Source organism: Spermophilus citellus (assembly GCF_964194105.1).
Source record: "Spermophilus citellus genome assembly, chromosome: 7".
NCBI lineage: Eukaryota > Metazoa > Chordata > Mammalia > Rodentia > Sciuridae > Spermophilus > Spermophilus citellus.
The window spans coordinates 154,007,136-154,030,786 of NC_138188.1; the positions used below are offsets into that span (position 1 = coordinate 154,007,136).

Consider the following 23,651-nt stretch of genomic DNA (forward strand, 5'->3'; position numbering starts at 1 on the left):
TGTTATGGGAGTTTTTGAGCCTGTTCAAAAGCTCTTAATGTATGTGGATGGGTTCAGTGACTTCATTAGACTGACTCATCAGGTGTGTTAGAAAAGTACTCTCAGACTTTGGCTGGTTCACATTTCTGTAAACAGTTCGTATTAAGGTTTGGTTTCTGAGCCTGTGAGTTAGGACAAATTGTTCTTTTGTTTGGTTCAAAGTTCGTATCAAGTTCCTGACCTAAGCTTGGCTTTGGTGATCCTTTAATTGTTCCCTTGGAATCAACACAGCTTCATTGGGAGGATGCTTGTGACACCCCTAACCCCTCTCCCTCCACAAAGTAATTTTTAAAATTCAACTGTGATCCATGGTTAAAATAGCATTTATTTTACTATTGTTAGGTGTTTTTTTTTTTCCTTGAGTTTATAAAGCATCCATGAAGCTGACCTTGAATTCATGCTTGCCCAGTGGAATCAAAGCTGAAATGAGTTCTCAAAGGTCCTTTAAAAAGAATTTTTTTTTTTTTTTTTTTGTGATACAGGGGCTTGAACCAGGACCTTGTCTAGGCTAGGCGAGTGCTCTAGCCCTGAGCGGCACCCCCGCCCTGAAGTGAGTTCTTGTATGCAATCATGTGAGGCAGGGTGGAATCCCTGGAGGTTGCAAGCTAGTAAAGGAGGCCTTCCATCCTTGGGAAGATATGGTCCAGTTTTGTCTTTGAAAAGAAACTTTGAGAGCTGTTAACTCTTAGAGGTAGAAAATGTGCAGAATGGTGAAGGAATGATTATGTGTACTTTCAGGAATTTGGAAAGTGCTGCAAAGCACCATGGGGAATTCTCATTCATTCATTCAATGCATATTTCATTGATTCACTTTTTTGGTGAACATGTATCATGCACCAGTTGTGAGCTGGGCACATTCTAGGTGCCAGTAACACAAGAAACAAAGTCTCTGTCCTTATAGAACTTATACTGATTTCAATGAGTAAGGCCAATAAATAAATAAATAAATAAACATACATACATACATACATACATATACATACACATACACACACACACACACACACATACATTTAAATTGCAATATTTGGTAGCGTAAGTGCTTTAACTTAAAATCAGCATCAGGGGATAGAGAGTAAAGGGGATAGTTTTTATTAATAAGATTTCTAAAAAATACTTTTCCTTGTGTGAGCTGAGTTTGTGGCTTAGTGGTAGAGTGCTTGCCTAGCATGTGTGGTGTGAGGCACTGTGTTTGATTCTCAGCCCTGCATGTAAATAAATAAATAAAGTAAAGGTCCATCAACAACTAATAAGAATATTTTTTTAAAGAGAGAGTAAGAGAGAGAGAGAGAGAGAGAGAATTTTTAATATTTATTTTTTAGTTCTCGGCGGATACAACATCTTTGATGGTATGTGGTGCTGAGGATCGAACCCGGGCGGCACACATGCCAGGCGAGTGCGCTACCGCTTGAGCCACATCCCCAGCCCTAATAAGAATATTTTTAAAAAAATAATTTTCTTTGTGGCATTATTCCAGATTCACAATTGTAAGAATAACACGGAGAGATTCATAGAGCCTTCATTCAGTTTCCTCCAATGGCAGAACCTTGGATAGTGGTAGCATGATATCACTACCAGGAAATTAACACTGATAAAATCTATTGGCCTTATCCAGATTCCACAGGTTTCACAGGTTTTCATGTTCGTGTTGGTGCGTAGTTAGTTCTATGCAATTTCATCACAGAGGTAGGTTCATATTATAGCCACCACAGTGAAGAGACAGAGCAGTTCCATCTCAAGAATCCCTTGTGTGGTCCCTCTATAGTCATTGCTCCTCCCTCCCTCCCGTTCTCCCTGCCAACCACTGTCCTGTTCTCCATATCTGTAACTTTGTCATTTCGAAAATACAATACATGTGCGTGTGTTTATGCATGTGTATATCTGTATGTGTATATATATATTTATATATGACTTTTTGTTCACTAAGCATAATTCCTTTGAGGTCCATCCAAGTTGTTGCATGCGTCAGGACCTTGTTTCTTTCTGATGCCGAGTAGTGTCCCTGGCACAGATATATCAAGGTTGGTAACAGTCACCCACTGAAGGACCACTGGGTCATTTACAGTTTGGGGCTGTTATGAGGAAAGCTGCTGTAGACATTCACATGCAGATGTTTGTATGGATATGATTTCACTTCTCTGGGGCAAATGCCTAAGACTGAAATTTTTGAGTCAGATAGTAAGCACATGTTTAGTTTTGTAAAAAACTGCCACGCTCATGTTCAGAGTAGCTGCACCATTTTGTACTCCCTCTTGCAACCTCCATTTATAGCAGCATTGTATAGTCAACGAAGGTTGCCATCTCTCAGGGTGATTCGGAAGTGACTCAGATGGTTTGGAACTTGCTTTGACCATAACACAGTACCGTAGCAATGTGTTTGCACTGCATGCCTGGAAAAGGCAGGCGGTGCTCACTCTGAATCCCACTGAGAGCCTGAGCAGCTGGAGAACTGCTGATCTGCTGCCTTCTCACTGTGTTAGTCAGGATAGGCCAGGTGAAGCTTCAGTAACAATCATCTCCCACTCCCATGCCAGGTGCCTTAGTGTGAGACACACACAGGCTGTGGCAGGAGGACTGGCAGTTCAGCCTGCTTTCATCATGGGCCTGGGCTGGGCAGCCACACAAAGGCAAATGGGTTAAGAGCACAAGAGAGTCAGTCTCATTACTTCAGATACGTGCCATGTTTTCCCTCCCAATACCCTTGCCCACCTACTAAGGCTGGTTTCTAAGTATTTTTTTTTAATTGGGAAAATTAATTTTTTCTTTAAAAAAGTAAAAAAATTCACACTTTGAAATGTTAAGAAACAGTCTAGAGGTAATTGCAGAGAGGAAATATTGAATCCTTTCCAAGTGCTTTCAGGGTCACTGGAATTGGTGTCTGACTTTGTGACTTCACATGGCTCCTGCTTTGAGCTTTTTACTTGGACCCTGTGCACAGCTCGTGAGCATGCCTGTTAAAGAGCCTCATGTTTCTACAGGACTTTATTTTTTTGACTTGTCAAGCATGAATTGCATTTCTAGATCTGATTTTCCAGTTGAGGAGTCTGGTTTCCCTTTTCTGCTTTTAAAACTATTGGTATACATAAGGAACTCAACCAGGGCTTAATCCTCTATGCCAGGTGTCAGGTGTAAGGTTTGCCCACGGTTGATGCTCAGGGACTCTATGCTGCTGCCTCTGGGGTTAAAGTGCATGTGTGGCCTGGGAAGACAGCCTGCTCATTCATTTGACTACTCAGGGCTGGGAACTGGCCCTTTGCAGAAGGGTCCAGCACCAGCTGCTAGGTAGCCCCGGGCATCATCTATTGTTATGGACTGAAGGACTCGGGCTTTGGGCATCAGCTGCTGTCCTCATCATCCCTGTTTTTCCAACCCACTGCACCCCACCTGGTTTATCTCCTCTCCCTTCCAACCAGCCCAGCTCACCTGTACCTGTAACTTCCAGGAAGACCACTTTACCCTAAAAAAGAGTAGTTGCTGTTTATGGAATAACCGTACGTAGGTGTTTTTCACATTTTTTTTTTTCCCACTCAACCTGTGTGTAAGTACCATCATTCCCAATTTACCAATGAGGAAGCTGAGTCTCAGGGGGATTACATCTGCCTGCCTGGCTTCTAGATTTTGCCACTGTATTGTGCTATTTTCATTTCCTTATTTTATTGAGTATAAGATGCCTCCCCTCCCCAAGATTTACTAGTATCTAGTGCCGGTAGGTCTTTGTGCTTTGAGTAATGTCAATCCAGATTGAAAATACATCAATTTGATCGTGCCTCAGTAACACACATTTTTATTAATTTGACAGTTCTGTCACTCCCAGTTGTAATGATCATATCTATTTTATTCTCGTCATCTTTTTAGAATCAGCTTAAAGAATTTTTGAAATCTGAGTCGAATCAGCATTGTTATCCTTGCAAGTCCATGAAACCTGCTCCTCATTTCTGTCACCTCAGTGGACACTCAAGCTTCTGGGCCCTTCCAGTTCTCTCTTCTAGATGATTTCCTCTTTCCACGCATTGGCCCTTGTGTATGATAGAGCAGTGACTGCCTTTCACGGCTTAGAAATTTTGCCTCTTTGCTCTTTGATCGTTGCACCCCAGCCGTAGCATTTACAATACAGCCCAAAAGTCACTTCAGAGTTAGAGGGTTCTGTGCCACGGATTCACCGGAGCGAAGCTGGAGAAGTGTTGGCATGGGTGAGGGTGAGCCCGTGCTAGTTAAGGTTTCTAAGAAGACTTGGCTGTCAGACTCAAAAAAATTCCTTCTCCAGGGAGGTGAGGGGCAGCAGCCCTGGAGATGGGGCTCCGCTCCACTTGTGTGTGACTGGAGGCACTCCTGAGTTTGATGGCTTCCTCCCTCTCGCAGCCCTTTGCCTCGGCACAGTGACGGCTCTAGAAGGAAAGAGGGTTCCACACCACGTCAGCATGTGGCTTGTGCTGTGTTGAGAGTGACGGAGCCCTGTGGCTCTTCCCAACTCTCCCAGCCTGAATGGAGAGACGAAGGGTACAAGGGATAGAGGTGGCGTGAGGCCAGGCTTACTGTGGCTCTCTGGGACGGTGGGGACTATTTTTAATCCCTTTTGCCCCAGAGACCTAGAGATATTCAAGACCTAACACAAACTCCAAAGAGGTCGAAGGATGCGCTCAAAGTCCTTTTAGGATAGCAGTGCAATGTCTGTGACGTCCAAGGGAATAAAATTCGTCAGCAGAGATTTGAACTAAAATTACTTGGGCTCATCAGCAGTTTGTGAAGATGCAGAGCGCTTGGTTGTGAAAATAGAACAAAAACGCACATCCAGTTTATCCTTAGCTTTTCTGGTTAATCACACTCTGCAAAGGTGGCCGTCGTCTGGGAGGGTTGTTCAGGTCCTTTGAGGGTAAGCAACAGAGACGTCTCAGAAATCATCCTACTCAACAGCTCCCCGGTTCCCTTCATCAAGCCCGTATCTTGATTCTTTGAACAGTAGGTGCCCCTGGTTAAGATCCAAATGACCGGGCAATGGAGGGGTGCTAAGGGAAGGGAGATGGAAGGTCCCAAAAGAGGAACCTCTTCTTTTAGAGAGCTGTTTGCACTGAAGAACATTTTAGGAACATTTTATTTGGAGATCCAGCTGTCACCTTTATGACATTAAACATTCCTCGTGATTATTCTGGTGTCTAACACATGTTCTTACCTGCTTCATTCTTAAATGGACATGACCTTCTGGTGACCTTGTTAGCTACTTGGGAACCCTCCCTGGAGGAGTCACCTGGGGCATGACCTAACAAGAGAGAGTTCCATTGAACTGATTCTTGTATCACAGAATATATCTTATTTGGGGGGAGATACCAGGGATTGAACTCAAGGGCACTCAACTGCTGAGCCTCATCCCCAGTCCTATTTTGTATTTAGAGACAGGGTCTCACTGAGTCGCTTAGTGCCTTGCTGTTGCTGAGGCTGGCTTTGAACTTGTGATCCTCCTGCCTCAGCCTCCCAAGCCACTGGGATGACAGGCATTAAATATTCCTTAATACGTTTTTAAGAATAGCATTAAAATGAAAACATAAAGCTGGTAAGAAAATGAGAATTTTTTATGACTTTTCCTTGCAAAGTGGAGCCCTCGTAGAAAACTGGAAAAATAACTTTGGAGGAAAAGATAGAAAAATTTGGAGACCAAGTAAATTCAGATTATTTTTCTGGGACTTACTATTTGGGATGTTGGAAATTGGATATCATGTACAAGGCTACATAAAAGAATATTTTTATATTGCAAGACATTACAATAATGCTCCCTAAAATAAGAAATATAGAATAAGAAAATGTCGTAATCCCAGAACTCAAGCAAGTCAGAGCATCGTCATTTTTCAGTGGTCCCTGGCATTCTCTGACCACAGGTGGACACCCTGCCTATTTTCAAGCTGAACAGTTTTGCAGTCCGTGACCTTGATATGCATATATTTATGTCATGTAGTTATCTCCCTTGTTAGAATCTTAAAAGATGCAAATGCTCTGCTTGGAGATGAACTAGCTTCTGATCTCTAGAGCTCAGCAGATAGCAGGTGTTCTGTGACTGTTCAGCAAAGGCAGACCCAGCGCATTTTAAAAGATGACTTTTGCCTGCGATAGAAGGAAAAGGGGTTGTTGGGATTTTACAGTTTTGTCAACAGTTTTTCATATCCTGTCCGCACACATCATGCTCGGCATGACTAATGTGACTGCGGCAAACTCCTGAGGCCAAAAAATAAGGAGAAACTTTATTGGCATACACTCCGCCCATGCACAAAAAGGAGGGAGTCCACCTGGTCAGCATGGTGCTTGCTGGAGCTCTGTACACAAATTAGGAATTGAAGATGCGAGTCGCCATTACAGAGTTTACTTAGCACTTTAGCCAGAGCATGTGGCTCTCTGGTGTCACATCAGCCTGAAGAGCTTGACTTGGTGGGCATGGCCTCTGTCCAGTCTGGGCACTGCGTCATCTGTTCAGAGAGTCTGGGAAGTGGGCAGCCATGGAGAACTGCTTTAAAAGAAAGGACCCGGGCTGGGGCTGGGGCTCAGAGGTAGAGCGCTCGCCTACCACACGTGAGGCACCGATCCTAAATAAAGATTTTGTGTCCACCTATAACTACAAAATAAATATTAAAAAAAAAGGACCAGAAAGAACTTGGGCTTCTGAGAGCTGGATGCCTGCCCCATGGTAAAGGCCAAGTCTGGGGTCTAATTAGAAGGCCTCTCCTGTCCCTCTGGCTTCCTCTGGGTGCTGAGTAACTCCCCTGAGAGCAGGCATTTTCTGTTTACTTTCTTTTGTCCTTCAAGTGTGTAAATACACACTTTCTTGGTTTATTCTAAACAACAGTAAAAGACCACTGGTTGTGCTGGGAAGCACACAACTTAAGGGAAACCAAACTGGTTCTTGCTGTCACGTACCAGTTGCATCCCTTGAGAGAGAGAGAGAGAGAGAGAGAGAGAAAGAGAGAGAGAGAGAGAGATTGAGAGAGAGAGAGAAGGAATGGGATTTAAACCTATCTGGGTTAGGCACAGTGGTGTGTACATGTAAACCCAGTAGCTCGGGAGGCTGAGGCAGGAGAATCACGAATTTGAAGCCAGCCTCAGCAATTTAGCGAGACCCTGTCTCTAAATAAAATACAAAAAAGGGCTGGGGATGAGGCATAGTGATAAAGTACCCCTAGGTTCAATCTTTGGTAACAAAAAAATAATAATAATAAAATAAAACCCCATCTATCAGAGGGGAGGTGGGGCGGAACTCTGTGAATGATTGAGTCAAAGCGCTCCCTGGAGACACAAAGATCCCAGCAGCAGTGGCCTGGGAGGGACAGGCGAGCTGGTGGGTCTCCTGTTGTGACGCTCATGGTATCTGCATCTGCGTTCAGCCTGTAACTAGCATGTTCTTTGCCAAATGTCTTCCAGGAGCCATCAATTTCCTGCGCTCTCTCCTGGAACCAGACCCCGTGAAGAGGCCAAATATTCAGCAAGCACTGGCCAATCGCTGGCTCAATGAGAATTACACGGGCAAAGTGCCCTGCAACGTCACCTACCCCAACAGGTAATTTAGTGCACACAGAGGGACTCCTCTGGAGAGACAGGGTCTGTCCTTCAAGCCCTGGGTTGTCCTCTGGACAGCAGGTCGAACAGGATTCAAAGCAGAGCCGCCTTTTCGGTGCACAAGAGGAAGAAGACGGGGCCAGCGTGGGTGGTTGTTCAGAGGGGCAAGTGGAGGCTGAAATCCAGGCCGTGATCCCCTCTCCTAGCCTTTATTTAAGGGCCTGTGTCTTCCCTGAGGGGTGCTGCTCTTTAGTTCCCATGAAGGGACCATGTAGACAAACTGTGACGTGTGTATATTAGAGTGTGTGTGTGTGTGTGTGTGTGTGTGTGTGTGTGTGTGTGTCTGCCTGGGTCTGTGTGTGTGTGTTTGTGTGCATGTCTGAGTGTCTGTGAGCATGTCTGAGTGTCTGTGAGCCTGTGTGCCTGTGTGATCCACCCCCGAGCTCTCCTGCCAACATGAGGCAGACTCCTGGGGAACTTTCCTTCAGACCACCCCTCAGAGGCCTCTTTGTCCTTGATATTTCTTGCAGACCTGAGACTCCACTTTAATGCACTGGGGAGCAGGAAGAAGAGGGGGTAGGGGTCACTCGCTTCCTGCTGGGTTTCCCTGTGGACTTCCTGTCAGGCTTGACCTGTCAGTATCCATGAGGAGGGCCTATTAAGGAGAGTTATGGACAGGGATCCACAGCCAGGAACACTCGGAGGCGTTTTGTGTGGCCCAGGCTTCTCCATGCTGGGGTGCTGACTACAGTTTTGAAAACAAGTACAAGAAAGCATGTCCTGACACTTTTTTTTCCTACTCATCTGACATAGTATTAACCAATGTGAACAAGGGAGGGAGGGGACCCTCACCTTGGCTGCTTTAGAGCAGACCTGGAGACCACCCGGCCCGATACCTTGCAGGTCTGAGAACTGCTCTTCTTCTTTCAGACCTAGGGAGGCCTGCACATTTGACCACACTTGCATGGGGACCAGAGGACTGCTGGTCGAGGGGGGACTGACAGGGCAGGGAAGGAGATGTCCTCTGTGGTCATAGTTCCAAAATGCCTAGAAAATTCTGAAAACACGCTTCAGGTCTTATCAGAGCCGCAATGCTGAGTAGGTCTAGAAGAACTGAAGGGGGGCGGGTGGACCCCTTCACACCACTTTGTCCACACTACTCGGCCACATTTACACTTGCTGTGGTCAGGGAGGAGGTGGTTTTGCACAGTTGCCATCTAGAATTCTAGCATTTGGCTCATGGGCGGTAATTTAGACAAAGTCTAGATTACTTAGGTTACCAAGGGAACCTGAAAATAGATTGCTGTTTTCCAACACCTGCTCAATTTGGGCCAGTATCTGAAACACACACCAGAAATATTACCCTAACGTGAGACAGAAAGCAGAGCTGAGGGGCCGGGCCTCGTTACCAATGGATAGCAGCACTCAGGTGTGCTTTCTGTTAAAGGAGGGGGCATTGGTGGCAGCCAGATGAGCCATTAAGCTGATGTAATCACCACCTAAATGAGCATAATCCATCCACCAGCTCCTCAGCTGTGGAAGGGGTGGGGTTGGTATTAGAAATCCAGCCAGCCTCCTCCTTGTTGGCCACATCTTTGTTGACAGAGAGTCATGATGTGGTGTCTTATTTTGGAGCTTTCTCACATTTGTAAACAGGATTTGGTAGATTAAAACTTAAGTTCAAGTTCCTATACTGGTTTTGCCAGATTGATATTTTTTAATTTTTTTTTTCATTTGAACTTGGTCAGAAACACAGAGATAGAACATGTAATTGGTTAAGTAGGTTGTAAACATGGTTAAGATCTCATATATAAACCACCCCCTACCCCTACAGCTCAGTGTCTTCTGTTTATGTAAGGCCCATTACTCATTTTATACTAGAGTCAAATTAGTGCTCAATTTTTAAGACAGGAAGCCAGAATCCCAAATGGTTTGGGGGAGGTCCATGTTATTTATAGTCTTTATTTTGAAAAATGTTTATCTTTAAGATGAAAATATATTTTTGATACTTACTTTTCTTGTTTTACTAACACATAGATAAAAGGAGAAAGAACATACAATTAAAGAAAGGACTATTTATAAAGTATGGTTTATAGTTTCCCAACATTCCTAGCCCCAGATTTGATTATTTTAGACATTGTCAGTGTTTTCCTTTAGGAAAGGAAGGTCCCAGGTTTTGTATCACTCTTCTGTGAAACCTTCTCCTATAAAGTTATTTGGACTTCTGAATTGGTCTCTAAAAGGAAAGAGGAAAATAACTCTGGAAGTGAATTTTTTATAATAAATGTTCATGCCAATCAGTCCATACATGTTTGTGGGGAGCCTGGCTGCCCCTTAGGTCTAGCACAGACATTTTTTAAGCCACCCTTGCTGCCTCTTGCTGCCTCCCCACAGGGTCCTGGACAGCTCCCCACCTCTCCTTTGGCTCTGGAGATGGGTGGGAGGAAAGGAGGTGATGGGCGATACAGAATAGTCCAAAATGGTATAAAACCAGATTTAATGAGATGTACTTGGTTTAAATTATACCTCACATTCTGGAACAGTTTGCTATTCTCTGTGTCATCCAAACATTCAGAGATGATACAAATTCAATAACAGATATTGGAGAATGCCAAATATATACATTATTTATTGGAAAATGTTTTAAATATGTATTACTTGCAGTCAAGAAACTGTTGACAGCCTGTTTTGGCAGGCCTCTCCTGTTTTTGAAGACAATTGATATAAAGGGAGCCATGGAGTATCTGCCCCAAGAACATCCCTCGCCACACTATCCCCCATTCCCTGGGCAGTGGCGCCTCACCACCTCCCAGGAACGTGCTCTGGACTAGAGGGTGGGACCGTGTGAGTGTGGATGCGGTCGGATTGGCCAGGAGCAGAGCCTCGCAAGTGTCGCTGTGATCTGATTGGCCAGGAGCAGGACCACACCCCCACTGCCCCTACCTTGCATTTTCAAACAATCTTCACCCTGCGCGTTGAGTGGTTTAGCCAACCACAAGTAGTTTTATATATTTGAACTAACGTTATTAATATCTTTTTTTTTTTTTTTTACAACTAGTCGTTTCAACTTCCCTCCTGGCCATTACCTAGAATTTGTAATTTTATAGCACACAGGAGTGAGGAGAAGGGTTTCATTGTTCTTTGGGCCTGTTTTTTTTTTTTGTTTGTTTTTTTTTGTTTGTTTGTTTGTTTTTGTCTGGGATGAGGCAGTACCTACTCCCATCTAGTGAGAGGAGAGCTGAGGTAGGTCACACCTACGGATGGTAAATGATGGTCAGGAGGCAGTTTTACCCTCCGCACCGTGCCAGCTGGCCATGTGGGCTGGGCAAGTGGGGCCCCTGCTTTTTACAATTATAGGTTGCACTGTGGGGTTCCTCTGAGGTTCCATCAGAAATGTCTTCAGACCTCTGGTGGCAGTTATGGGACTCTCCGGCCATTTGCTTTAGCCTTCTGCTCACGGAGGGCCCTATTTCTGTCTCTTGAGAGATTTAGGATGATACACCCCGCACTACCTGCACACAGTGCCTTAGGACCCTCCGCCTGATTTCTTGTGCTCTGTAGCCATTCTGTGTGTCATTGAGAGGGTGTGAGTGTAGAGGTTTAGCCTCCAGACCCAGCCAGGCTGTCCAGGTCATGACTCTGGGAAAATTACTTCACTGCTCTGGGCTTTGGTTTTCTTCTCTGTAAAATGGGCATGATGATGGAATCCACTCACAGGACCGTCAGGAGGACTAAATCAAGTTACATTCTCTCTCTCCCACTGGAACATCAGCTCCAAGAGGCAGGGATTTGGTGGGTGGGTGAGTGAATGAGTGAATAAGTAAATGCCCAGGATTTCTTAAGCCTTCTGACTTAGTTTTTCACAATACGCCTGTGATGAAGCTCCGGCTTGTCTTCCTCTGAGAGCACCCCACTTCCCAGCTGAACCCCTGGTTCCTCGCTGTGAACTTGTGAGTGTTCACTGGCTCCTGACCATGGTGTGGGCCAGCTTCTGAATACCTTTATTTCCCATCCCAAAGACCAGGTTGAGCGTGGGCTCCATCCATGGGCAAGAAATACATTTTATGGAAAATGTCTATTTGTAAAGAGACTTGGGAGGCAGTTGGAGAATTTGAATGTGATTTGGGTATTAGAGGATACTAAGGAATTATTAAGATGATACTAAGGGAGCGTGATCCTATAGGGGATATTCTAGGGGAGGTTCAAAGACATACACTGAAGGGTTTAAAAATACAATGTTATGGTGCCCGTAATTTAAAATACTTTGGCAAAAAAAAAAAGTGAATGAAGCAAGTGTAGTGAAATGGTAGTTGTTACATCCAGGTGATGGTAATGACATGAGGCAATTATGGTCATCCCTCTGTATCTGGGGGGACTGGTTCTAGGATCCTGCCTTGGGACACCAAAAATCAACAGATGCTCGAATCCCTACACACAGTAAAATACTATAGTTCTTGTATATAACCTATGCACATCCTCTTATATATTTGAAACACCTGTAGATCACTTATAATACCAAATACAACATAAATGCTATGTGAATAGTTACAATATTGCCTTTGTTTAGGGAATCATCACAAGAAAAATGTTGGTTCACGTTCAGTACAGAGAAATTTAAAACATATTTTCCATCTGTATTGGTTGAACCTCACTGGTGGGGAAGCCCTGAATCTGGAGGGCTGACTGTATACTGTTCCCTTCACTTTCCTGGATGCATGGAATTTCTCACAGTCAGGTGGGTGAATGAACGATTAGACCTGATTGTCCACAGGGGGCCTTTGGGGCCAGCTGTGCCGCCTTGTTTGTGAGCCACCCTGTGGAGAGGTGACCACTTGTCTCTGTGCCTCGCAGGATTTCTCTGGAGGACCTGAGCCCCAGCGTGGTGCTGCACATGACGGAGAAGCTGGGCTACAAGAACAGTGACGTGATCAACACGGTGCTGTCCAACCGTGCCTGCCACATCCTCGCCATCTACTTCCTCTTAAACAAGAAACTCGAGCGCTATTTGTCAGGGGTAAGTGGGACCCTGGGGGAGGTTTGTTTCTGTCCAGCATCGCCCAGTTGCTGACACTTGATCCCAGCTACTAACTTCACCTGATGCAAAGCTGAGTTTCTAGTCGGAGGGACAAAGGGGTAGCAAACCCTGCTTCTCGGGTAGCGCTTTTAACCTGAGATTCTGCCTGGGCAGAATGGTGAGGGGTTCCAGCCTGTTTTCCTTCAGCTTCTCAGTTGCCTGTTTTTCTTCTGCCCCAATAAGGTTCCCCGGGTTAGAGCTGTTGAGGGCTTCTCTGGTCATTAAAGTTGGGGAGAGGACCCTCTTGGGCATTCATCCATACAGCATGGTATTTGAGAAAGCCATGACAGCCCTCTGTCATGTATGTTCTACTGAACACATACAATTTTTTTTTCCTTGTCATTATTCCCCTAAACAATACAGTATGACAACTAGTTACATAGCATTTATCTTGTAGGTAGCCCAAGTAATCTAGAGATTCAAAGTAAATAAGAGGGTGTGCATAGGTTATATGCAAATTCTACATTGTTTTCCATAAGCATTGGCAGCTTTTGTATCCACTGGGGGTAGGGGTGGGAGTCCTGGAACCTATTGCCCGAGGACACTGAGGGATGCCTGTAGTGACACTCACTTCTCCAGAAAATAAGAATGAAATTGAGCTTCACTAGCTTGACCCTGTATCTTCGTGCAGTCTGGGTGTCAGAAAGTTCATGCCTGGTGTCATGTGTCAAGTGCATTTGGTGTCCTGTACCATTCTGGCCACAAGCAGTTCATATTGTGCCTGGGAAGGAGAGCTGATGTGCTTCGGCATCTAGTTTTGACTAAATCATCTCTTTCCAAGTTGACAATGACTTAAACTAATTCTACACCTAAAATGGATCTAAGACAATAAAGATCCTGTACCAGACTACCCCTGCTTCTATTCAGCTGGGTTAGTGCAGACCAGATCTAACAGGAGGTCAGTAAAGAAATTCAGAATTGGTAGGAAGCCCGTCTAAGATTTGATGGAATATTTGCTTTCATGAAGGATTACCTTGATCCTGTGTATGTGGCACCTGGCGATCTGATAGAGTGCAGTTGTCTCTGTTGGGACACCATTTAGAATCTAGATGGTAAGAATAAACTTTTAGAGCTTTCTCAGTGCTATTGAAAGTCACATGATAGCCCAATAATGTCACAAAATTCTTCCAAGGTTTAGAAACTTTTTTGAATATTAGAGCAAAAGATGAAAATCCATCTGCAGCTGGGGAATCCATATTCTCCCTGCCATGGCAGAAATGACCAAAATACTATCCATAAGGCAAGAGGGTCAGTTTGTCTCATTAGCGAATAGATTTGGGAGATGGCTAGAAAACATGGCTTGATATATGAAGGAGCTCTACAGAAGGTTTGTTGAACAGTTGGATGAAAGTACAGATGTTTCCAAGCTGATTCAGCTTCAGATAGTTGCTAGATTTTGCTTCCGTAGGGAATTATCCACAGATTTTTTTTTTTTTTGATGAACCACCAAGAGAAGAAACATTCTCTACAGTGAAAGGCATTTCAAAATGAGAACGATGTTTTATGGGTGTAAAATATGCTCTGTGTAAGCAGAGAATCTATTCCACTGGGAATAGATTTGTAGCTTTGAGGTTGCATTTCAGTGTTGTTGCATCACTCATAGGAATCTACTGTAGGAAAGGTGTCAAACCCAGAAAAACAGGACTTTTGACACTTAGTGCATGTATCAGTCCATTTTCTGTTGCTGGTTTTGGAAGCTCAATGTTCAAGATCAGGAAGCTCTGTCTGCTTGGCCTCTGGGAAGGACTCCCTGGCTGTATCACAATATGGCAAATAGGAAAGAAAAGTGACCACATGGATAAAAGCCAAGTATGTTGGATGGCCTCACTTTGTAACTGCCTGCTCCTAGAGTACTGCCTCACTCCATAAGATAAAGTCTCCAATGACCTAATTATCTTGCACTAGGCCCTGCCTCTTTAAGGTTCCACCACCTCTTAACTTGACCATGTGGGGAAACAAACTTTTAGCACATGAATTTTTCACAGGTCATACCATAGTTTATTATTTTATATTTAGGATTTTACTAGGTGATAAGGAGAGATTAAAAAGATCTCTGTACCACACAGTGTTCCTCTATTCTCATCATGAGCAATTTAAAAGACACGGGACCTGAAGCTGAATCATATGCTCCAAATTTCTTTTATCTTAACCTTTTAAATTCCTATTGCATATTTTATAATGCAGATGATATATTAGTACAGTGGTTCTTGCTTATGATTGATGGCTGAATGTGCATATTATCTACGTCCCTCTGTATACTTTTTCCACTCCTAAGGGCTCACGGTGATACTCTTTGGAGACCACCATGCTAGAGAGGGCAAAAGTTTTCAAATGGTTCTCAAGTAAGAGAAGAGTTAACATACTGATTTTCTTTTTTAAGAGACAAGTGTTATTCGAAAATCAAGAAGTATTTTCATGAAACTAGCCATATTATAAAGTTCATGATTTCATGTTTTATGGGATGACTGCCGCTTCCCTAAGTTAACAGATCCAAACATTCTGGTTTTTGAGTGCTTTGCCAAGTAGACGGGAGAGGTGTTCATTTTTAAAATAGTTTTCTGTGGCTACTTTCACATTTTCAGATTTAAAAAAATTTGGTCATTTGTGCACTTGTGAAACAATTACATGGTTCATCTGAATCAAGAAAGCTGTTTTGCTGAAAGCTCTTGATTCGTTTGGGTGTTTAGCTTTTTGCTACGCTTCTGTCCCTCTGCTTTGTCTAGACTTGGAGTGTCAAGTGTTGCTGGGCATGGTTTTGTCTGCTGAGAACATTCCCTGGAAACTCAGCTGACAGTTCAAACAGGAGAAGGTTTTCATTTTTTTGTGTTGGTTTCACATTTAACCCTTCAGTTGTAGGGCATGCCTGGTCTGATAATCCAAACTGTAGGCAAGTGGCTGTTTTTAATCCAAAGTGAATTAATCTCCACAGACAACTACGGCTGGCCTGCTCAGGGATTTCCAGAGGTGGCTAATTTAATTGCACCGTATGCACCATCCAGGTTACTAACCTTATCAGCCAATTACTAACCATCCACATATAATTTTTTAAATCTAATCCACTGAACTAAAAAGTAGTATATGATACCTTAATTATTTTGCCTTTTCTTTATTTTCTCTTGGCTTCTTCTTTTTAAAACGAGGAAGCTAGAGAGTCTGTAAGGGCACTCTTGATTGTCTTCCACTCTTAATCCATGCCATCATTCTTCTGCCTTCTCCACTTTCATATTGATTGATTGATTAGTTAATTAGTCACTTCATTTTCTCTGTCTCCAGTCAAAATTCCACCTTTATCATCTTCAGTGCAGTTATCCATCTTCTTCTTTAAGGCACAGGATGAATTGCGGTGGCTTCCCTTTGGAGGGTTATGCTGTGCTAAAGTAAGCAGACAAGTGAGATTTAGACCCCATTCAGTGCTTTCCAAAAGATAAGTTGTTTTGCCTGCTCACCCGTTTGGCTTCTGCTTTCCAGCCTGGAGCAATCGCTGTTACTCAGATGAAAGAACCCAAGCCCAGCAGTGGGTAGTGACTGGAGGGTCACTGGCCCTTTGCTTCAGAGCCCATAATAGAAGCAGCCGCCAGACTCTGGGTCCAGTCCCCTCCATGCTGCGTCCTCGGATGAGGGTGCACCTTGCCAAGGCTTACCAACCATTCTTGGCACTGTCCCAGACAAGCTCTGGTTTAAAAATGAATGACTGCTTAATGGACATTTCCATTTCTCAGACTTAAGCTCTGCTTTTCTTCCCTCTGCTGGTAGAAGTCCGACGTCCAGGACAGTGTGTGCTACAAGACCCAGCTCTACCAGATCGAGAAGTGCAGGGGCCCCAAGGAGCCGTATGAGGTGAGTGGCCCAGAAGCAAGTCCAGACGCCCTGAGGAAGAGGGGAGGGTAGACAGGAAGCTGGTTACTGTGGGACAAGAGGTACCAAGAGACGGACACCTTGTAACAGAGCCCTTGGGAATTCGTTTGCTGGAGCACCACGGCCCAGTCCCCGTGCTGCAGTCCTCCCTGTGGCCACATGTCAGAGTCACAGGGAGCATTTAAACATCCGGGTGCCCAGGCCCCACTGCAGAAAATTATATCTAATCTTGGGTCAATGTATTTTAAAGCTCCCTGAAGGATTCCGATGAGCAGTCAAGGTTGGAAACCCTTGTCCTCGCTCCAAAAGGAACAAACAAACAAACAAACAAAAAGACAGGTGCCCAGAATACAGCTGGATGCCAGGAGAGAGCAAGATGAGGAGCAGGGAACGTTCCGGAGGACAGCAAGCTTGTCCAGTCAGTCTGTGGTGACTTGATGCCGTGTAGAACATTCCTGAGGGAAAACACCAACGGTTAATTTCAGAGTAAAAATTAGTGTCCCACGGCAAAAGGTTACAGCCTCCAACCCCACACACCCAAGGCCAGGAGCACAGGACTGCCCTCTTTTCTCCGTCAAGTGGGCTCTTCTTTCTCAGTTTTTTCCCAGGGAACCCACTCCCACTCTCTCTCTCTGAAAACCTCTGCCATGTCCCCTGTGTCCCCGTCACAGGAACCTGTCCTGGGACACTCAGGAATTCCCTCATGGGAGGAGACATCAAAAAGGATCTTCCTTGCCCGGCCACTTCCCGTTCCTTTCTCTGGTTAGGTTTTCCTGGTCCCCTGAGTCCTGCACACTGCCTGCGAAGGATTCTCTCTGGGGCTCACTGGGTCTAGCTGTGCCCAGGACGAGATGATCCTGTGTGAATTGATGGGAGCTTGGGACAGGGCTCTTCCCCAGGCGCCGGGCAAGGGGCGATGGCATGGCTGCCCTTCCTGTACAGAGTGAGGGGCCAGAGGGAAGGGGCAAAGATGGTGATGAGGAATGGCCAGGGAGGAGAGGCAGGGGGGACCCATGTCAGGGAGACTGTGGCATGGAGAGGGTGGCATGCAGACCTGAGCAGAGCTGGCCCGGCAGTTAATGCCCAGAGGGTGTGGGGATGGCCAGCCCTGTGGAAGTGGAGGAGGAGGAGAGTGATGGCGTGGGTTAGGGGTGGCAAGACGGTGTGCCTCGGGCTCTGGGTCAGGCTGCTGGGGTAGAGGAGAGCGAGCATGGCCTTGGTGGAAGGATATGTAGGGCCGGAGGCGGAGCCAGGGTAAGCCTTGTCCCTGGGCTGATGCCTCCTTCATCTGAGACCAGCTGTGGGGCACAGGACGACGGGGTGGAAGGAGCTTTTGGAGGGTGGGTCCTGCCTGGCAGGGGCTGAGCCACCAGCTCCCACGTGGCCGTCGGGCGGAAAGCAGACGAGCAGGGATGTGTGGGGACCGGAGCCCCAGCCCCCTGGCCAGTTCCTACCACATGTGACCTCTCTTGCCTGAGTGAAGATGATTCAAATCTAGTGTGCCCAGAAGCAAGCTGTCCTCCCACGCATCCTCACGGCAGCCCTGTCCTCCCCAGGGACACGGGGCAGAAGCCTGAAAGACCTTCTTAAAGCTTTCTCTTTTCCTTATCCCCAGAGCCAGCCCCTCGGCTGATTGGGCTCCTAAGTCTCTCCTCTGCTTTCTTGTCCCTGTCCCCCGCCTGGTCCCAGCCTCTGCCCTGCCCCTCTGCAGTCTCCTCCCTTGTTCCCTGGGTTCCCCGATGGCTGCCCCCCACCCTCTTACCCACACAGCAGCCAGATCGAGCTTTCACCCTCTGCTGGCATCTTGTCAATCATGTCACCCCCTGCTTGAAGCCCGAGGGGGATCCTTCTCCTGGAAGGTGGACCCTTGGCAGGGCCATCTCTGTGGGTCAGCTTCTGCCTGATGTCCCAGCCCCATCCCCTGCTGCTTGCTCTGTGCCTGCCACCCTGGCCCTTCAGGCTTGCTGTGCCTCCTCTGCCTGCCAGGGCTGTGCACACACTGTTCCCTCTTCTAGAAGTTTCTCCCCACCCCTCTTTCCCAGCCAGCGTCCATGTATCCTCAGACCCCAACATGAGTTCAGCTCCCCACTGACCCCTGCCGTCCCCTGATCTCTGTCCACCCTCCTCGGCGGCTGTCACTCCACATTCTGCATTCTGCTGTTCGCATGAGCAGTTTTTCATTTGTTTGGGGATTATTTGGTCAATGTCTCTGTCCCACTCTGGACTGAGTTCCATAAAACAAGGATCAGGTCAGTATCTCTGGCATCTACATGATGCCTGGCATCTAGTAGGTGCTCAATAAATACTTGATAAATGAATAGATCAGAGAATCCAGGGAGCCTTGTCCCAAGTCTTGGGAAATGGATAGGACTGGGGGAAGCAGCTGGAGAAGGTGGAAGGTTTCAGGTGGGACACCCCGGGGATTAAAGTGAGGGGGAAGGTGTGGCCCATGAGGCATTATTACCACCAGATGGCCTTGTCTTGAGGCAGGGTGGGGCCTCTCCTGGTCACCCGCACTGAGCGTGGCACTCAAGCTGGAGTCGGGGGGATGCAGAATTAACTGGTAAGCTTCCCTGCCTGTTGGTTTGTGTTTAATTCAAATAACACTGCAAACTTAGCTGCAGCAAGTGCCCAATCTACGTGTCCTGAGCAGCCCCGAGTCTCCTTGCTGACGCCCTTGGCGCGATCCTCAGCCCCAGTGTTTGTCTGAAAGTGCCAGAATCCTGATGCGAAATGGCCCCTTCTTTCATTCAAATCCTTTTTCTCTGGTGATTATTTTACTTGGCCCAGAGACACATGCTGAACGTTTTAAACATTTGTTGAAATATTGAACGGTTAGGATTTAAATAGGAACACTAATGGGCAAACAGCATTTCAATTTTCTATGATCCATTTGTTTTCTCCAAACGGCAGCGATACTTCTGCTAATTAGATTACAGGCTATTACTAGATGGCACAACTTGTCTCGGTTGGAGCCTAGAAAGTGGAATGGGGCTTGTTAGAAAAAGCGTTCAGAAGGTCTGAGAGGACCCAGCCTTCCTGGTAAAGCCACTCACAGCCTCGGGCTCCCACCAGTTAGTTGCCATTGGCTGGCCCAGGAGGAGAGGTGACCCTGCATGGGTGGGGCAGGGCATGGGGACAGGGAGCGTTGTGGACAGAAGTTGCAGGTCGTGTGCAGGTGACTGGGGTGTGACTCAGGGTCCATATCCCCCAAGGATGTCATCAGGCTCTGTCCCTGAGTACAAGAATGGCCTCTTCTTTCCTATTCATTCCAGTTCTTTTTCTCCTAGGAGACAAATGAGCTGAATTGAATTTAAAAAAACTTCCCCCTTGGGATTCCAGTGCTGTGATGTGAAGACTTACCCTTCTATTTCTTCTTCTTGTGGAAGGCAGAGATTGTATTTGTAAAAGTGGGATGTGTATTTCACCTTAAAACACCTGTGTGTGTGTGTGTGTGTGTGTGTGTGTGTGTTTGCCTGAGGGACCCTCTTCCGCAAAAGGGGACTGTAGAGGACAGAACTTAGGTTGAGGTGGGGCTGCAGGCAGCATTTTTTATTTTAACTGGTTGTTAAAGCTGTGTGGAGCCCAAAGTCAGTCTTGTTAAAAAAAAAAAAAAAAAGTAGTGTTGCTTTATAGAAAACGTGAAACAGAAGTAGGAGGTCTTCTCTACGATGTGACATTGGGGTTTTTGGAAGAAAAATTGTGCAGGAGGGAGGGGAAGGGCTTATTGTGATCCAGCTGCTGTGACAAATACCTCCACTGGGCGGAAATGCATTGCCTCTTGTTCTAGAGGCTGGGAGGCCAAGATCAAGGCGTCGGCTGGGTTGGTTCCTCCTGAGGGCTACAAGGGGGATCTGCTCTGGGCCTCTCTCCCTCGGTCAAGCTCCAAGACCTGCTGGTCATCTTGGGCATTCCTTGGATTGTACGTGGCCACCATGGTCTCTCCCATGGGGTCCTCCTCTTCTTATGAGGACCCCACTCAGATGGCATCAGGGTCCACCCTAATAACCCCATTTTAACTTGATTATCTCTATAAAAGTCCTACGTCCAAATAAGACCAGATTCTGGGATCCTGGGGGTGAGAACTTGAACATGTAAATTTTGAGTGAGTGTAACTGAACTCCCAACATGCACTCGAAGTTTAAAGGTGAATAATTAAACGTTCACTTCGTGTTCACTTCAAGTCTATATAACTTCTTAAAGTAAAGTTTGGAACCAGGTCAAACAAGCTGCGCTGTTGGTGCTCAGGTTGGTGATTCCTTCTGGGGACAGAGAGGCTGGGAGAAGACATGGGGAGACCCTCCCAGCTGCTGGCTGGGTTGTGGTTCTCGACCTGGCCACTATTCCTGGGAGTGTTTTTGCTGTTTAAGAAACGAGCTGCTTACCTCTTTTCGGAGCCCTCTTTTGTTCTTTGTCTCAGCTTTTAATAAAAAGTTTACCTAAACAATTTTTCCAGCACTTGAATTAGGACATCTGCTGCCTACTGCCACTATGACTTAGAGATTTAAATTTTTTTTCTATAAACATTGAAATGAATAATATTCAATCAGAGCTATAGGGGAAGTTGTAGGGAGGAGGGTTTAGGGAATAAATAGCAGATACAGCTGCTTCAATTCCTGAAAAATGCTGCTTTTTACAGGCCTCCCTGGACACCTGGACCAGAGACCTTGAATTCCATACTGTGCAGGTAAGAGCATGGTGGATTCTGAGTAATTAGTCAAGGTCCCCTGAGAGGCAGACATATCTCCCCTCCCTCCCTCCCTCCCTCTCTCTCTCTCTCTCTCTCTCTCTCTCTCTCTCTCTCTCTCACACACACACACACACACACACACATTTGGGGATATATATGGGGGGGAGGGGCGGGGGGAAATTGAGATGCATTTTAAGGAGTTGACTCGTGTGATTCTGGCCTGGCCAGTTTGATATCTGCAGAGCAGGTCAACAGGCCCGAGACCTAGGAGAGTTGGTGCTGAGTTTCAAGTCTAAAGGCATCTAGAAACAGAATTACATTTTCCAGAAGACCTCTTTCTTTTTTTCTTAAGACCTTTAACTGATTGGATGAGACCAACCCACATTATGGAAGATGATCTCTTTGCTTAATATCTGCTGATTTAAATGTTAACACATCTTAAAACTGCCTTTGCAGGAACATCTAGTCTGGTATTTGACTGAATAGCTGGGTACCAAACTTGACTTAGCCAAGTGAGCACATGAAATTAACCATCACATAAGGGTCCCTACGGATTGCTCAGTCTCTGCCCAGGACAGCAGACACTCTGCATGCCTGTCCTTATCCTGGATTGACCTGTTGTGGGTGGGTTTATCTGAGTCCCCTCAGATCGGTGCTTTCTATGCTGAGCTGTGATAGTTTCATTGTCTTGCATGACCACACCCAGCTGTTCATGCCTGTTTACTGTATATGGAGTGGGGTTTGCAACAGTCCAGCGTTTCCTGGCTTGGTGGCCTAATTTATGCCCCAAGTCCCTTTTATGAATTCACTCTTGCTTTTTTTTTTTTCCCTGTGGCAAAGCCATGCTTTCCATTATGTGATGAGCAGCAAGGAACCAAAACCAACCAGCCAATGCCACGTGGGCCCTGGGCCATCCCAGGTGGTAGTGATTACAGCTGGTTCTGTTGCTCCCAACAGCTGGTTGAGGCTGCCCGTCAGAAAGCTCCAGAAAAGCCCCTGGTGAGCTGGACCTTATAGTCACTCAGGAAGGCAGCTTTAGCCGGCTTCAGCCCACAGGGTGCTGCTGCCAGAAGCGCTGTCATAGCCTGTTTTCAGTTTCCCAGGCAGCAGCTCCTCCCCAGCCTGGGGTGACGGGAGGCTCCGAGCATCCATCCGTCTTGAGCATCCATCCTTCTTAAGTCGGTGCCTTTGCTGTTCAGACAGTGAAGCAGGTGTAGTGGGGATTCTTGCTTATCCTCACCGAGTGGGGCGGGACCACACTTTCTGTTGCAGACTGGGAAACACTTCTCTCAAGGTGAAGTGACTTGCCCCAGGGTCACCCAGCAAGTTATAGAGAGGACCAGGGATAGGTTCTAGATTTCCAGACCGCCCAGCTGCCGCCATGGCTGGGATCCTGAGAGCTCCAGGAGCCTAGAGTCATTAAAAAATGGCTGTCACGCCCCCAGTGGCACTGCTGTAGGGGAAGAGTCCAAGGGGGCCACCTCTCTGGAGCTCAGACCTCAGAGGCGGAGGACTGGGCCTCCTCCTCTCACTGGCTGCATGAGCCTACACAGGTCTTCCTCTAGAAGCCCAGGGGACCATCACCCCCATTTCCTTTCCCCCATGAAATAATACAAGACACTAAAAGAGTCAGGGACAGATAATCCTTATGGGCCCATATTTCCCAATCATTCGGTTTCGTAGATGTCCATGCACATTTCTAGAGGGTGCAAACAGTTTCTAGAAAGTGAGAAGCTGTATTGTGTGTGGCTTGCATCTGGGGCTTCTCTGATCTGCCATGGGGGTGCAAAGGAGATGTTCTCAGAGCCAAGAGCTTGAAGCCCTTTGCCGGCCCCCAGGCCCACGTGGGTGCTGGGGAGCAAGGCCAGGAGAATGGAGGGAAGCCAGGTCACCACAGGCTGCAGCACTGCTGGGTAGGGAGCATGCATGTGAAAGGGGGAGTGTAATTAGTCCCTCTGAAGATCTTTTCCTGTTACATAAGGCAGTTTAGCATCCTGCTCCCCAGGAAGTTTCTTCTGGAGAAAGTAGGCCATGCAGATGCAAAGGTAAAATTGGGCGCTCCTTGCAGTTGGTAACCTGCTCGGAGGGCAGTGGGCGCAGCTGGTTATAAACAAACACGTTGACTCTGGGCAGTGACCCTTCTGCATGGGCTGATGCAGGGTTTGTCCCCCTCGGGGAGTGGTCAGCAGTGAATTCTTCTTCACTTTTCCTAGAAACCAGTTACTATGAAATCACTGATTTTGTTTAGCCTGGGGAAGGATGTTCTGGGGGGTTGGAGAGGACATGCCAGGGTGCAGGATCCTGGGGTCAAGTGCAGCAAGAGTGGCCTTAGCCTTTTTCTGTCCAGCAGTGAAGTTGCCCTTCCTTCTGCTCCTGTAGAGGTCTTTCTGCTTGTGGTCACACATCCCTTGGTTACAGGAGAACTTTGGTCTTCCAGGCCAACCTTGGTCTCCTTCCACA

The 23,651-nt window shown here is 46.4% G+C and overlaps 1 protein-coding gene across 1 annotated transcript in view; it reads left to right on the forward strand.

Moving 5' to 3' along the window:
- Positions 1-23,651, forward strand: part of HUNK (hormonally up-regulated Neu-associated kinase) — a 100,359-nt gene that overhangs the window by 68,404 nt on the left and 8,304 nt on the right. The window contains exons 6-9 of the mRNA XM_081302283.1: positions 7,438-7,573; positions 12,424-12,586; positions 16,400-16,483; positions 21,141-21,188. Coding sequence (XP_081158409.1) covers positions 7,438-7,573; positions 12,424-12,586; positions 16,400-16,483; positions 21,141-21,188 — 431 coding nt within the window. The remainder of the gene's footprint in view (positions 1-7,437; positions 7,574-12,423; positions 12,587-16,399; positions 16,484-21,140; positions 21,189-23,651) is intronic.